At 41.7% G+C, this 15971-nt stretch overlaps 1 protein-coding gene across 1 annotated transcript in view; it reads left to right on the plus strand.

The window, feature by feature from the left end:
• Nucleotides 1–15971, plus strand: part of NTSR2 (neurotensin receptor 2) — a 94711-nt gene that overhangs the window by 25887 nt on the left and 52853 nt on the right. The window contains 1 exon segment of the mRNA XM_073625368.1: nt 13784–14060. Within this exon segment, the coding sequence (XP_073481469.1) occupies nt 13784–14060 (277 nt within the window).

Below are 15971 nucleotides of genomic sequence, written 5' to 3' on the forward strand. Positions count from 1 at the left end.
AAAGTAGACAAGCATTTTTGAATGCCCTGTACTTCTTCCGGTTCCCGGAAAATCGTTCCGGAGTGGGAACCCTGGGTTCAGGAAGGGTCATTACTACTGCAGGAGCTGGGTTAGCTTGATCCTGAGAGGAAGATGTCCCACTGGCAGATGCTGACATGGTGTCCGAGGGACTGGGAAACGTAGTTAGGTGTTGAAGGCGGCCTTCAATCTGGAAATAGCCGTCCTGGAGTCTCTGAACAGCCTGGGTGAGGGCTGAAACCTGCTGACAGAGTGCCTCGAGGGGAGAGCCAACTCTGTCGGCCTCACTCATGGCTGGTTTGTACTGTCAGGTACTCACCAAGGCCGAGTTGCTGAGAGAGGCTCCCCTTGCAGATGGGCGCACGACACCCCCTGGAAGTGACACAGCGGGTATCGGGCACGAAGGAGCATGAGTCACCAGAAGGTAGTAGAATAGCTGGGAGGTTCTTCAAGTAGAGGGTGGTCCGCGCTGGATGGCTGACACCTTACTGGAACTGGCTAGGCAGGAGTCTGGAGAAGAAGACTGAAGCCGGCAGAGATTGCAGAGGGTCAAACACAAGGCAAGAGTCCAAGGACAGGCCAGGGGTCAAACACCAGGAGACAGGCAGGAATGATCTGGCAGAGGCTCCAACACTGAGGAGAGGCAGAGGCAAAGTCCGAGAGCAGGTCGAGGGTCAAACACGGGTAGTCCAGCAGGCTGGAGATCAGAACACTGGGATAAGGCAGAGACAAAGTCCAAGAGCAGGCCGAAGGTCAAACACGGGTAGTCTAGCAGGCTGAGATCAAACACTGGGATAAGGCAGAGACAAAGTCCAAGAGCAGGCCGAGGGTCAAACACGGATGAGCAAGCAGGTAAAGAAGTCCAGGAGGTAGCCAGAGGTCAAACACAGGAGAGGTTCAAGGCGAGGTTAAGGTCAATCCGGGTCACGACAGGCAGGCACAGGTACACAGGTTCAGAAACGGATCACAGGAGCTGAAATGACAAACCAGCAACAAACACAGGAAATAGCCATCTTTATATAGGCCCGCCAGGGAAACGTCTCGCTGTGCGCGCACGCACGTGAGCTAATCCGTTCGGGACACGCGCTCGTACCCGCCAATTGAGTGACGATACGCGCTGCTGTGCAATTCTACCAGGCAGGCGCATGGGGAAGCGTCGATACTGGCAGGCCCTGATTCTGCCATTTACCTGACACTTTGGAGCATCCTCAAGCAAAAGATCTATGAGGGTGGGAGGCAGTTTATGTCCAAACAGCAGCTCTGGGAGGCTATTCTGACATCTTGCAAACAAATTCAAGCAGAAACTGTCCAAAAACGCACAAGCTCAATGGATGCAAGACTTGTGAAGCTGCTATCAAATAAGGGGTCCTATGTTAAAATGTAATGTGCCCTGTTAAAATGTTTAAAAAGTTAAAACGTTGTTCAAAGTTTGATTGAAATAGCTTTTGATTTCAGTAAATATGCTGCAAACACAACAAATGACAATTTTAAGTTCTTTACAACCTATAAAGTGTTTTGAAACTTACTGTGCATAATAATTTGGAACAGTGTATTGTAAGTTTTTTATTTTGAAAAAAACAAAACGGTTATTATTAGGAGGTTTGTTCAATAAAATTTGAATTGTACTCTTAATAGTTGATAACATGAGAATTATGCTGACTGTTGTTTACATAAATTATTTAGGTAAATGAAAAAAATATCATTGGCATAATCATTTGGAACAGGGTGTATCATTTTCCTTCCACTTCATAATTATGTGCCACTTTGTGTTGGTCTATCACATAAAATCCCAATAAAATACATTTACATTTTTGGTTGTAACATGGCAAATCGTGGAAAATTTCAAGGGGTGTTAATACTTTTTCAAGGCACTCTAAACCCGTGTAAAGAATACAATTTAAATGCGTGAGCGTGCCTGCATGTCGGGTGGATTCGATGTCCGCGGCGACCCGCGATCGCCTAATACAGAGGCAGAACAGGGATCTGCTTATTTAACCTCCCTGGCGGTATGATTATTTCATATTTTTGATGCTGAAAGCGGTACAATTATTTTGCATGGAAATTTGGCGTTTTATATTGTAGGCCTGTAATTCTGAGGAATAACTCACTTAAATCTGTCCAAACAAGAGTCTAGTAGACATCCCGGGTATGATAAAGTTTGAAACACGAAATCATAAATTATAATATAATAAATAACTATAAATAATTATACCAAATAATAATATAATAATAATAAAAATTATTCAATAATGTAATCAATTCAAAAACACTGAAATTTGCTCAGTTGCAGAATTGTCGCTGTCATTACTTTTCAGTGTTTGATGACGGATCTCCACACAAATCACTATCGCTTAATTCCGCGAGTGATTCTAATTTATTATCGCTGTTTTCTAGCTGGTCTAAAACCACTTTTGATGTAAAGGGACAGTTTTGGTTGCTATGGACAATCTCCAGTTTCCAGGCAGAAAGAACAGTATTTATATTATAAAACTGCATGCAGGGCACTGGAGAAACCACTTGGGACAAAAGGGATGTGAAATAATTTCATACAGTTTGAATTTCATACAGATGAATTTGGCACCATTCTCCGTCCCAGTGCGTCGCAACTCTCGCAGGGAATGGAGCTCGGCTCTGTGATGAATCGATCGGAGGACGAGCCGCTCACACTGCAGGGAGACATCGCAGGATCCCGGGGGCAAGTTAAGTAAGCTCTTCCTGGATCCTGCAATGCGATCCTGAGTCTGGCTCGGGGATACCGCTTTTGGTTCTGTAATTCCACCCCGAGCCAGACTCGGGAATACCGCCAGGGAGGTTAAACAAGCCGATCCCCATTCTGCCAGATGACATGACAGAGATCTACGTCCCCAGTCATCAGGAACAGTGATCTCTGTCATGTTCCTGGCAGCCCATCCCCCCACAGTTAGAGCACACCTAGGGAACACACTTAACCCCTAGATCGCCCACTAGTGTTAACCCCTTCCCTGCCAGTGTCATTTTTACATTGATCAGTGCATTTTATTAGAACTGATCAAATGTAATAATGTCACTGGTCCCCAAAAAGTGTCATTTGGGGTCAGATTTGTCCGCCACAATGTCGCAGTCCCGCTAAAAATCGCAGATCGCCACCATTACTAGTAAAAACAATACAAAATAAATAAAAGTCCCTAAATCTATCCCATAGTTTGTAGACTTGATAACTTTTGCTCCAAATCAATCAATATACGCCTATTGCGATTTTTTTTTTTTTTTTACCAAAAATATGTTGAATACATATCGGCCTAAACTGATGAATAAATGTGTTTTTTTTATATATATATTTTTTGGATATGCATTATAGCAAATAGTAAAAAAAAAAGTTTGTTTTTTTTAATTGCCTCTTTTGTTTTGTTTATAGCACACACAAAAAAAAAAACGCAGAGGTAATCAAATACCACCAAAAGAAAACTCTACTTGTGGGAAAAAAAGGACATCAGTTTCGTTTGGGTACAGCGCTGCATGACCGCGCAATTGTCAGTTAAAGCGACGCAGTGCCGTATCGCAAAAAATGGCCTGGTCATTAAGGGGGCAAATCCTTCCAGGGCTGAAGTTGTTAACAACCAATAATATCCAGCTTTATTTATTTTTTTACATTTCAGCTGCCAGTGGGGGAATCCCGCTGAAATCTGAAAGAACTGAGACTGAAAGTATCGATTTTAGGTATCGGAGCATTTGCATGAGTACCGCTAGTCGTGCAAATGCTTAGTATGGACACTTATATTGGTATCAATATTGGTGCAACCCTAATTAGAACCTCTGTCAGGTTATTGCTGTTTTTGACCTCACTGGGGGAATTTGGCCTCTCTGAGACCATTTTCAAAAATATAAAATGATGAGAAAAACAAAATGTTACTGATGTCCCTGGAACAGGAATAGAGGGGAAATCTCCCAATGGGAACGCTTGTCCTGGGGACTGTGGTCTAAAAGGGAATTCTCCTCACTTTGAAGATAGTTATTTTTACTTCTTTTTCCATCTCTATGAGAGGAAGACCACAATGGGACACAAGCAAGAAAAAATAAGCAAAAAGGAGTTTTATCCTTTACCTACTCATAGTTAAAGTGGAACTACAGTGCATCTGAGCACCACAAACCAAAAATGCTATTTAATTCATTTTTATTATTCAGAGCAAACTCGCCATCCATCCATGTCTCCATGGATAAAATTGCTGAGAAATCACTTTGTAAATCACCCCCCTAGCATATCTGGCCGTGGCCATCTTGAGTAAGAGCAAATGATTCATGTAGCATTTACTTCCTGGAATCTATCAGCCCTTGGCTCAAGCATGCAGTGTGCCTAGCTAAGAAAACCCCTCCTCCTTTCCTGAAGACTCCTCGAGGGGAAAAAATCCTTTCTGATCCCCCAGGAAGCAATTGGATATTCTATGGATCAACTACCCCTGGTGTTATCACCTAAAAATGTTAGTATCCAGTTATAACTTGTGCATTTAGGAATGCATCCAGCTATTTTTTATAACTATCCACTGAACTAACCAGAACCAGCTCTTGAGAGAGTCTAATCCTCATTTTTACAGCACTTACTGTGAATAAGTCTTTTCATATGTGAAGGTTAAATATCTTTTCCGCCAGATATAAAGAGTCCCCACTTTTCCTCTGTAACGACCTGAAAGTAAATAAATGTACACCAAATTCATTATATTGACCACTTATGTATTAATGCATGGAGATCATATGCCCCCTTAATTACCCCTTCTTAAGAGAAAATACATTCAGTTCAGCCAAGCTTTCCTCATAGCTGAGCTTCTTCATGCTTCTTATCAGTTTGGTTGCCCTTCTCTCCACCCTCCTCTGTTTTCCTATATCGTTTTTTGAACTGTTGTCCAAAATTGAACTGCATATTCCAGATCGTTGAAATGATTTATACAGGGGCAAAATGATGTCTCTATCTCTCTGGCTCTCTGGAGTCTATACTGCTTTAATACAAGAAAGTATTTTGCTCGCTTTGGAAACTGCGGCTTAACATTGCATGCTATTATTAAGTTTGTGATCTACCAACACCCCCAGATCCTTCTCATTCATTGACTCCTTCAGCTGTTTATTAACATTAAACCTCATTTGCCACTTAGTTGCCCAATTAAATAATGCACTGAGGTCAGCTTGTAAGTTGGAGACATCCTGTAAGGACATTATTTCACTGCATAGCTGCCATCTGCAAAGACTGAAATGGTTCTTTAAATCCCAAACTCCATATCATTTATAAATACGTTAAAAAGTAAGGGTGCCAACGCTAAACCTTGGAGTACACCACTTATAACTTTAGACCATTCAGAGTATGAATCACTAATCACTACTCCCTGAAATATAGTCTTTTAACCAGTTTTCTATTTACAAACCAAATTTTCTAAGCATGTGTAGACTATAACTTGCACATTAGCCATGTGTGGGCTGCGTCAAATGCTTTTGCAAAGTCGAAGTATACTATATCCACAGCTACTCATTTGACTAATGTCCCGTACACACGAGCGGAAATTCCGCCAGCAAAAGTCTGATGAGAGCTTTTGGTCCGAAAATGCGACCGTGTGTATGCCCCATCTGACTTTTTCTGGCGGAATTCCAGCAAAAGATTGAGAGCACATTCTCAATTTTTCGGTCGAAAAAAGTTCCGATCGGAAATTCTGATCGTCTGTACCAATTCCGACGCGCAAAATTCCTACGAATGCTTGGAAACAATTTGACGCATGCTCGAAAGCATTGAACTTCATTTTCTCAATTGCTTTGAAAAAACAAAGCTCAACTCTTTGAAGACACTTGAGTATAAGCCATCTGGTCCAGGTGTTTTTTTTACCTTTATTTTACCTAAATATTTCCGGACCATTTCAATTTTAAGCCATTGGAGTTTTTTTGGGGCTATACAAAAACTATCCCTAATATGGACTTGAGTTCTCCCATTTTCCTTTGTGTACACAGAGCTGAAAAAAGGTATTTAATCAATTTGCATTCTCTTTGGCCCCAGTTACCAACTCTTAATTATTTTGCAAAGGGCCTACATGCTCAGAGTTAACCTTTTTACTATTAATATATGTAGCGCTACTCTGTAAGAACCGCTGGTTAGGATGAGTCTCTGGTCTTCTGCCCCTCTGATACACAAGGTTGAGTGTACAAAGCATGCAATATCACAGAAAGTCACTGAAAGTAATACTCAGTAGTACTATATCAGGTAAACAGGCACTGAACCAGTTAGTAAAGGCAAACGTAATATTATTTTGCCTGATATGGTTGGTATCTTGGTCAACATAGAAATGGGTTAACAATGGTGATAACAAAGTTTAGCATACAGGGTGATTAGGAATAAGGACTAGGCATAAGATGACACTTCATCCAGGTCTGCATGAACAGTAGCAAGGTCACCTAAAGTGCGGCATGGAGCAATGATAAAGCTTTCTTTGCCAAACATAGGAACTATACTGCCAAACAGTGCAAATGCAATTGCTGTGGTCTGTGCTGATTTCCCTAGGATGTCTCTGCTGGTCTGGCCTCACAGCAGTCTGGTTAGTATGCATCAGATGTGCTCTCATTCCCTTGGTTCCAAGAGAAAGAGTCTAGCTGAGCAGTTTCACAAAAGCAGCTCCACTGCTCCTCCTTGCCCCTTTTCTCCTGCAAAGGGTCCATAAGCTTAACAACGTGGCTTAATATGGACTTCAAATCCCATGATCCACAACATTTTGCATAGGAATCCATAGGCTTTTCTGGCTATAGTTTTCACTCTGCTAACTGGAGGGTCAGTGCAACACAATATTCAGCATAAGAGCAAAAAGTGAAATTAAACTGATATTAAATAGGAAAATGTCTCCTTCTCCATCTTTCTGAAGTCCATCACCTGGCTATACACATTGGAAGCATTTTTGAGTTTGTCTTACTCTCATTTGAAACCTGTCATTTGTTTTGAATTTTTGCGTCATTTCCCTTTATATATCCCTTTGTATTTTTTTAAACTTTTAAATGATAAGTAAATAAATTTACTAAATAAGTTTTGGGTGTACATACTTAAACTTAAGAAAGTCACAGCAAGGTTCTTAAGCCAGAAAATGTACAGGTAAATATTCATGCACTGGTCAATGACCAGCGTGGTAGTAGTAGATCAGGGGTAAGCAACCTCGGACCTCCAGCTGTTTTGAAACTACAAGTCCCATGTGACATTGCAAGACCCTGACAATCACAGGCATGACTCCTAGAGGCAGAGGCATGATGGGATTTGTAGTTTCACCACAGCTCGAGGGCCGAGGTTGCCTACCCCTGTAGTAGATACTCTGCTTGTAGAATCAGATCACAAATCTTTGGAAATAATCACGAAGAGCAGTCTTGCATCTATTTCATCCAAAATGAAAAAATAAGTACCTTCCCATTGCTATTTGAAATTTAATTTCAGAGCCTGCCATTTTTGCTTTGTTTGGTGCAATACACTGGGGGATTTCAGCTGCCCTAAGTGATCCTAGACTTCTAGTGTTTTGCTGTGCCTTGAATAAGGATAAGGCTAACTCCACAAGGTAAGCCTGCTCTCGGTGTAGGCATTGCTATATAATGTCAGGCTCTTATCACTTAGAATTGGGGGACACATTTTGCTGAGGTTCCTTGGTGCAGCAGTGTGGCTTAAAATATATTTGCAAATGTATGCAACTTCTGTTTTTAATCTAAACTGGTAGATACAGTTTAATTAAGCTTTCTGTGCTGATTAACTGGATGGAGCACTGGGGAAATTTTGTGTTAGTATGCAAAAACTATGACATTGCAATGACTTACAAGTCTGGCAATATGATTTCAGTTTCTGATACCCAAAGTAAGGTCATTGCTGCTTAAGTATTAGAGGCTCAAGTGCATCTAATAATGCTCAGTTTTCCCATTCCAAACAGAAAAATGAAACAGCTATAACAGAATAAATAATTGACAGAATGATCTGACAGGAAGTAACTGTAATGTACAACTAACTGAAGAGTTGCAAAGTTGAAATAATCATGCAAAACAGGCTAAGAATGGCAAAGCACATATATACATTGCAACATAATATGAAACTGATTATGAAAGCTGCAGAAACATGGACTTTTCACTGCAATGTCTCTATGGCTCAGTTGGGGTAATGTGGTTTCATAGCATAGTCTCTATCAGACTTTTTAGCAACTGAGAGTCTACCTGACAGTCACTACTTCACTGGAACAGTTCAGAACACAGAGAACTACTTGTGATATCCCAAATATTATTCCTTTCAGTGAAGTCCATGTGAACATCTGGAGGGATCCAAGGACAAAGGGCCACTCTGCTAGAACTGGAATACTCTGGTAGCCATTGGAAAGGGTCTTCAGGAAAATCTATGTGCTATTAGGCTCATGTCCAGCTGCCAACACGCCTGTTCTAACAATACAGGGCTGCTCTACTGGCTGCAAATCACTTATCCAGCTACCTCTACCTCATCAGGTGTAGCCTCTTCAAGCTGCTGAGGAAGGGAGGGAAACTGAGAAAGGTATCTTCCCTGGACATGTCCAGGAAACCAGGGAGTTGTGGACATTTTTGTCAGTGGCTAGACAGGGTCTGATGGGGAATTGAGAGACTAGCTCCCCATGATGTGAGCATAATTTTTGATTAAGGGTGCATGCCAGCGCCTGGGTTTGAAAGCCGTTATTGAACTGAATAATAGCTACAGATCTGCCCACTGCCATTCGCTGTCAATAACAGCTAGGTGGGCCTGATGGAAACTACTCTCTCAGTTCCCCATCAGGCTCCACCCAGCCCAATACAAAACAACTTGGCCATGAGCATGTCAGTGTGAGAGGCATAGTGGTTTTGAAGGAAGTACACTGATCAAGGAGTGTTCAGCATGGACACTTCAACCTCAAATTTATCCACCTGGCTGTTACAAGTACATGAATCAGCTGCAAGTACAGGCCATTTTGTTGTGCCGGCTGACGGTTTTCTTTATGATTTCCCCTGATCCTGTTTAAAAAGATGTTCCTAACAGAGGGGTGTTATTTAGAGTGTCAAAGGTTGTGTGCCTATAGGTTCCAGTATGGAAATACTGGCCTGGACATAGGCGTGTTCTACTTTACTCCTCTGTAGCACCAAGACAGCACTATGCTGTCTATACTACTTCACACCACAGAAACTACAGTTGCTCCCTATATTTACTTTAAAAGGTTGATAAAAAGACACAGGCCCATCCAATTCAGCCTATGTGTGTGTGATTTTTATTCTCTTAAAAATTCTCATATCCCTGTTTATTCTGCTTCCTGGGGGAGAAATCTAAAAGTTTTTTTTAGAAGCTGTTAACTCTGTCAGCTAGCACCACTTCCTGGAAGAGGGAATTCAAAATGTTAACCACTCTAACAGTAAAGAACCCTTTCCGCAATCTAAGATTAAACCATGGTTGCATGTTGTTTTCAGGACCTTAGAGTAAACAGTTTATTACAGTTACTGAAGTCACCTTTAATATATTTGTACATTGTAATCAAATCCTCTGTAGTGCTAATGCCGTAGGAGCCGTAGGATGGGTCCTGTGTTTTTTTGCCTTAACCTTCTCAAGAACCTCAGCCCTTCTGACACACCAGGTTAAGTGTAGAAACATAAAATATCATAGGAAATCACTGAAAATAATACTTAACACCCAATAGTAGTGCTTTATTAAAGGAAACAGGCACTAAACTAGATAGTAAAGGCAACTGAATATACTATCACCTAATAGGGTTGGTAACTACGCATGCATAAAATGGATTAACAATGGTAATAACACAATGTAGCACACAACGTGATTAACAGTAAGGACTAGGCATAAGATGACATTTGGCTTTCAGTTCAGCATAAACAGTAGCAAGGCCACCATAAGTGCAGTGGTAAAGTTTAATCAACCGAGTGCTGGAACTATACTGCCAGAGTGCATTTATGGTGTTGATGCTAGTTCTATATCGACTGGGTATGCAGTGTACGGAAAAAAAAAGGAGGATGATAGCGGAAAGGGCAGGGGAACAAAAGATGTTCTTCTCCCAGCTATCATTGTGGCCCTTTAAGAGCGTCTTTGAACTTAACGACAGTCCCAGGCAATCTCACTAAAATATAGGTACAGTGAAGTCTTGGTACAGGTGCAAGGTAGATGTGGTTCAGATGCGGTAAAGGTTCAGTACAATGCAGTATTAGGTTGGTATAGGTGCAGTCTAGGTTTAGAGTAAGTGCGGTATAGAATGTGATATAGATAGGGTACACTTGGTGTCCTGCTCTCAGTGACTTAGTCACCTGCTAGCAGTATCAGCTATGGGTGAATAGCCCTCTCATCAGTCCCTGGGATGTTGCAGTGACCTCTCACTGTAGAAGGAGGGCCCCCTCAGTACCTCCCCGAAAGCCTCCAGTGATGAGTGGTGGGAAGCAGAGGGTGAGTGGATGCTCCAATCTCCCTGCTGAAATAGTGCAGGTGCTGTGATGTGGGTGGTGCTTCGCGGCCCCTGGGTGTCGTCACTCCGAGTCTCAGGCTTGGATCTCTGCTGGTATGGCCCCCAGCTGGCAGGCATACTGTATATCTAGACAGAGGTGCTCTCTGGTCTCCCTCTAACTCCCTTGTGCTAAGAGGAAGAACTTTCCCGACGGGGGATAGATGCAGCATCAAACCAATGATGCATCCACCTAGGTAAGTATAAATATTTATTTTTTTGAATTCCCATACTTCTCCAGAGTCAATAACTGTAATGTACGGTATTTAATCGATCCTCATAGCTGAGATCCTCCATCCTCCTTATTCATTTCCTTGCCCTTCACTCAACTCTTTCTAATCCAACAGTGTCTTTACTGAGGATTGTTGACCAAAACTGAACTGCATATTCAATTGTGATGGCAGATTGTGGCCATTCCTGCTGCTGTCAGTAGGAAGGAGACAATGCATGGATACAGATTGTACATGTCTGTACCTTTTCCTCAACGTCACTGTAGCGGGTGACTGACATAAGGCAAAGCAATCACCATTTCTACTACTTCCCCTACAGGTTATCTCTTGAGATTCAATTCTAATCCTGCTTCTTTTTTAATAAATTCAGATGGCTGAAGAGTTTTTTTACGTGCAAATATGACACATAACCTTCCTAAGTGCAGAATTAATTACTGCACCAGCTGCCTCATTCATGCCATTTTTTAACAATGTTTGTGTGAAAAACTCTCCTCCAGTCAGAGTAGAAAAAATAGAAGTTAGTGTTAATTACAGAACATACAGAACAGCTTAATAAATATGATAATCCAAAGAGCAACAAGGATGCATGAACTCCATTAACCAATTGCAACCAATTTTCTTTTACCTTTTAACTAATCACTGGATACATTTAAAAAACGAAACTAAAAGGCCAGATTTCTAACCTGAAATCACAGTATTATGACAGGCCGGGTCCCAATTCTTCTTTCTTACTGCAGTGTGTGTGGAAATGTCCTATTTCGTATGCCCATGTTGCACCCTATCTTGGTATGACCCACTTCCTAAAATTCCACAGTACAGAGGCTGCCAGTCACACAAGCTCAGTCCCAGACACACTGACAATTCAAGCTTAGTTTGGGGAGATGTAATTTTTATATTTATTGCTGACGACCTTCTACAGGAGTGGGGTTCAGGGTCACAGGATACTTCAAAACAATCAATAACAATAATGGGAGGACAGACTTAACTAACTCACTAATCTTCTAAAAGCAGCTTTTCCTGGAGGCAACAGGGAATGGCCATTATATCTAGGACCCCACAGCAGCAGTCCATTTAGCAACCTCTGGTACTTAGTTCCCTTCTGGCCCTTGCACAACTAGTCTCTAGCAAGGTCTTTACTCACAGTGTCCCAGAAACTATACACCACCCAGCATCTACAGGTAGATCCTCACTGAGGGAGATAACAACAACATTCTCCAGACCAGGACTTCAGAGCAATGCCCACCAGTAATCTTTTCCAGGTCCTCAGCTCAGCAGCTGTTGAGGCCCAGACTGCAATTTCTTGTCTCAGTAAAGCTGCCTGTAGGGATAGAAGCCCCATGAGAACCGGAACCCTCCCTGGAGGAAAAAGAACACTCTGGCAAGACTTCCCAAACATTTATCACCTCTCTAGCCACCTTCTGGATGCCTTCTTTCAGGGACTGGCTGGGGCATGATATAAATTCACACTAAACATTTGACTCTCTTTGCCCTATACTCTAGAAACTTCTTTCAGAGGCAGGTGGGAAGAATCAAACTCTCAGCTCAGGAAGCCCCAAACAAACCAAAACAATCAATCACCACAGTGAAGCCAAGAACTACAGTACATTTAATTTCACAACCTAACTATAGAAGGGCACTACATCTGTATAACCAATGACCGCATGGATTGCTGGGCCAGGACCAGTGGGCTGAAATGGTGCAGTTTGCCATAAAGTGCTCTTCTGCTTCTTCTCCAAAGTATGTTAGCTTCTTTTGAGCCACAAGTTTTAAAGCAGAACTACAGCTTTTGTTACACTTTACATAGTTTATTTGGGTCAAGCTGGCCCAATTGAACTATGTCCCTCACTGACATGTGCAGCTGCTGGATGTGCAGTATAAACTGTATGTAGCTGAGGCTACATACAGCATACCGCACTGTGTTCCAGGTTCGACCTGAGACCGTCCTGTCTCATACCCGGAACACAATAGAGTCTATCTGAATGGTGCTCAGCCATTCAAAGAAGGTGATGTATTCTAGCAATCAATACAGAGCTTCCTGACTTAGCCAATCAGAGGAAGCTTTGTATTCATTGCTAGAATAAATTGTTTTCTATGAATGGCTGAGCACCACTCAGATAGATTCTATTGTGTTCCGGGTATGAGACAGGAAGGTCTCGGCTCGAACCCAGAACACAGTGCTGTATACTGTATGTAGCCTCAGTGCTTCTTTAGTCAAAATGTTTGACTATTTCCCTGGTCACATTGATCGTGACATTGAAATTGTGCTACTTGACTTGAAGTAGCACGATTTCAAATTGGCACTACTTCAGGTGCTACTTGGAAGGCATCTGAGACTTCATGCACAGATGTCTATGCAAGTCGCACCTGAACTTGCAAAAAGTACTGCAAGAACAACTTTCAAAAAGCGGTGCAACGCTGATGGAGTTGGAGTACTAATGGAGCACCAATTTGACCGCTTTTAATTTCAGACAATAGGGTGCAACTTGTCATGCGATTCAAAACTATTTAATCGCATGACAAGTCCCATTGGTGTGGGGAAGCTAAAGAAACTATGTAGGAAAGAGTTAGAATCACTTTTTATTATTACTATGTCCCCATTTTATTACTATTTCTCTTAATTTATATTTGTAACCTTTTTAGCATTGGGACAGAAAGTGATGGAAAGTCCAAACTTGCTGTTATTGAACAGTAGGTGAGGAAAACTTTCGCTTTAATTTTTGCGAGATTTCCTCTTACTTTTTGTTATGTTTTAAAAGGACATAAGGAAAAAAACTGAAAAAAATGCCAGGGGTTCTAACTATTCCATATTCCCTGTCAGTCACAAAAAGGATTCCAGATGGATGTTCTCTGCAATAAAAGAGGTATCATACTCACCACTCTGAGAGCTTAGACCGAGCCAGGAACAGCACAAAGGTCCACAAACTTCAGTTTGCATTTTACTATTTTTAGTGTTACTATTTTCATACTTGCATGACTTGTTACCATTTGTAGTATTTGAATGTAGGTCAGGAACTGACACAGGTTGGAACCTCTGCTCTATGCCATAGACCATTCTAAGTTTATTTTCTATCATTTTAGGTCAATGCATTTGTTTCCTTTGTCCTTCCGGTTACGCTGATTGGTGGTCTGAACTGCATCACAGTAAGCCATCTTGTGTCCCTGCGTTCTCGCTCAAGTCTGATCGTCCATTCCTCCTGCAAGAGCCCTCGGGCTTCCAAGGAATTGCGAAAGTCTCAGTCTTCACCCAGCAATCTATCCAGGATTCCCGTCGGAGGAACCAGCTGGAAGAAGAACCTCACGGTGTCCAGTGAACCCAACCGTATACAGTCACTGCAACACAGCATTTACATGCTCAGTTAAGGAAATCAGTCAATTTCTTTTGCCATTTAAATGTCTTAAAGCGGACCTTGCATGAAAATGTTGAAGCTTTCTGAAGAAGCTAGTATAAAACCCAACCATTTCTATCCAAAACATCACCTCTGGGTTGAATGATCATTTAAAGAATACTATGCATCAGAATTCAAGGTCTACTTATTAGTTACGTGCCCCAGCCCCCAAGTGAATATGCAGCATTACAAATTATAGGAAAAAAGATATGTATAAAAAAAGGAAGAAAATGCACAAGATCACTTCAATAATAATTAAAATCCATGAGTCCAGAAAAGAAATGCCCTTAAAAGTTTAATTAGTACAAAATATATAATCACAGTCATTTGGTAAATAAGTCCATAGAAATCCTGAAGTCATCCTTTAGTAATCCCCCTGCTGCTCCTTTTATGAGATCAGTAGAGTTCCAACTTAACTATTTTGGCATTAGAGTAGTTTTTTTTTAATTTTTGCAAAAAAAAGACCCTGTAGAGTAAAATAATACTGTTTATCAAGAGCAAATTTTCAGGAAGGATATCCTAAATTAATTTTTAGTGCAAACACACCCAATATAATACCCATTTTGTGGTTAAAATATAAAAGATGAGATTTTATTGAGTAAAAAGAAACACGTCAAGTTTTAAAATTGTGCGTGCCTGTGATATTGCAAAAACGATGGTACCCAAAAATCTCCATAGGTGACACTTTAAAAGCCTTTGCAGCTCATCAGTTTAAGATTACCTAGGAGCTCTTATGCTAAAATTATTGCTCTTACTCTAAAGTTTGCAGTGAAACCCCACGTGTGGTGCAGTCCTGGGCTTCTGTTAAGAGCAGGTGAGCCCAGGTGCCATGAGAGGGGGCACCGACTCTGTGAAAGTAATTAGTGGCTATACAGTCACTTTCACTTTTGAGCCTTCCTTTTTTGAATGGATACAGCGAATAACTGAACCATAGTAAACAGTGTTTATTACGCTTTGATTTGTCAATGAACAGGAAGTTCTGTACAGAGCTGTTCCTGTCCATTCATTCTGTGCAGCTGAGGCTGTAGAGATGGAGATTGAAGGCTGTATCCCTATCTCCTTTCTCTGTCTCATAGGTGAAACATCAGAGGTCTGTTTAGACCTCTGATATTTCATCAAAGCCACCAAAATAATAAAAAACTCAAATTGTAAAAAATAATAAATGAATTTAAAATGGTAAAAATAAAAAAAAAATTAAAAAAAACTACTAAAGCCAGTGGCGGAACTACCAGGGTCGCAAAAGCCGCACAACCAGGCCATGGTGTTCCACCACCACAGGGGAGCCCCAAGATGGCAGGAAGGGGGCCCACTGTGGAACATGTAAAAGGGTCCCACTGCGGGACTATAATAAATCCCAGAAGGTTCTAGGTATGTCTCTGTTTGAAATGTCTTAATTATTTTCTGCTGAAGACACTAAGTGAGAAAAATAAGCACAGGGATGAAGCTGCATCTTTTCTCCTCTTCACTGAAAAAAGATAGTTCCCTTTCTTTGTCAGCCATCTAATTGGTGCTATCACCAATGAATTTTCTTGTGAATTTTCTGTTGAAGTTGGCATACTGTAGCTGCTGACTTTTAATATTTGGGCACTTACCTGTCCACGAATCCAGCACTGTCCTCACCTGGGCCAATTTTGAAATCGGCTCTTGGGTGCATGCCCCTGCCATCTGCGCTATGGGAAACTGGCAGTGAAGTCTTGTGGCTTCACAGCAAGCCCCCTACTGCGCATGCTAAGCTCTGTGAATGGCCCGGCGGCGGGACAAGAAGGAGGGGGGCCAAACATAACCAGGTACCCACACCTCCCGAAAGGTGCCAAATGTAGCAGCGGGGGGGGGGGGGGGCAGACAAGCAGAGCTTCCCCTTTTGGGTGGAGCCCTGCTTT

Source organism: Aquarana catesbeiana, linkage group LG04, assembly GCF_042186555.1.
Source record: "Aquarana catesbeiana isolate 2022-GZ linkage group LG04, ASM4218655v1, whole genome shotgun sequence".
Taxonomy (NCBI): domain Eukaryota; kingdom Metazoa; phylum Chordata; class Amphibia; order Anura; family Ranidae; genus Aquarana; species Aquarana catesbeiana.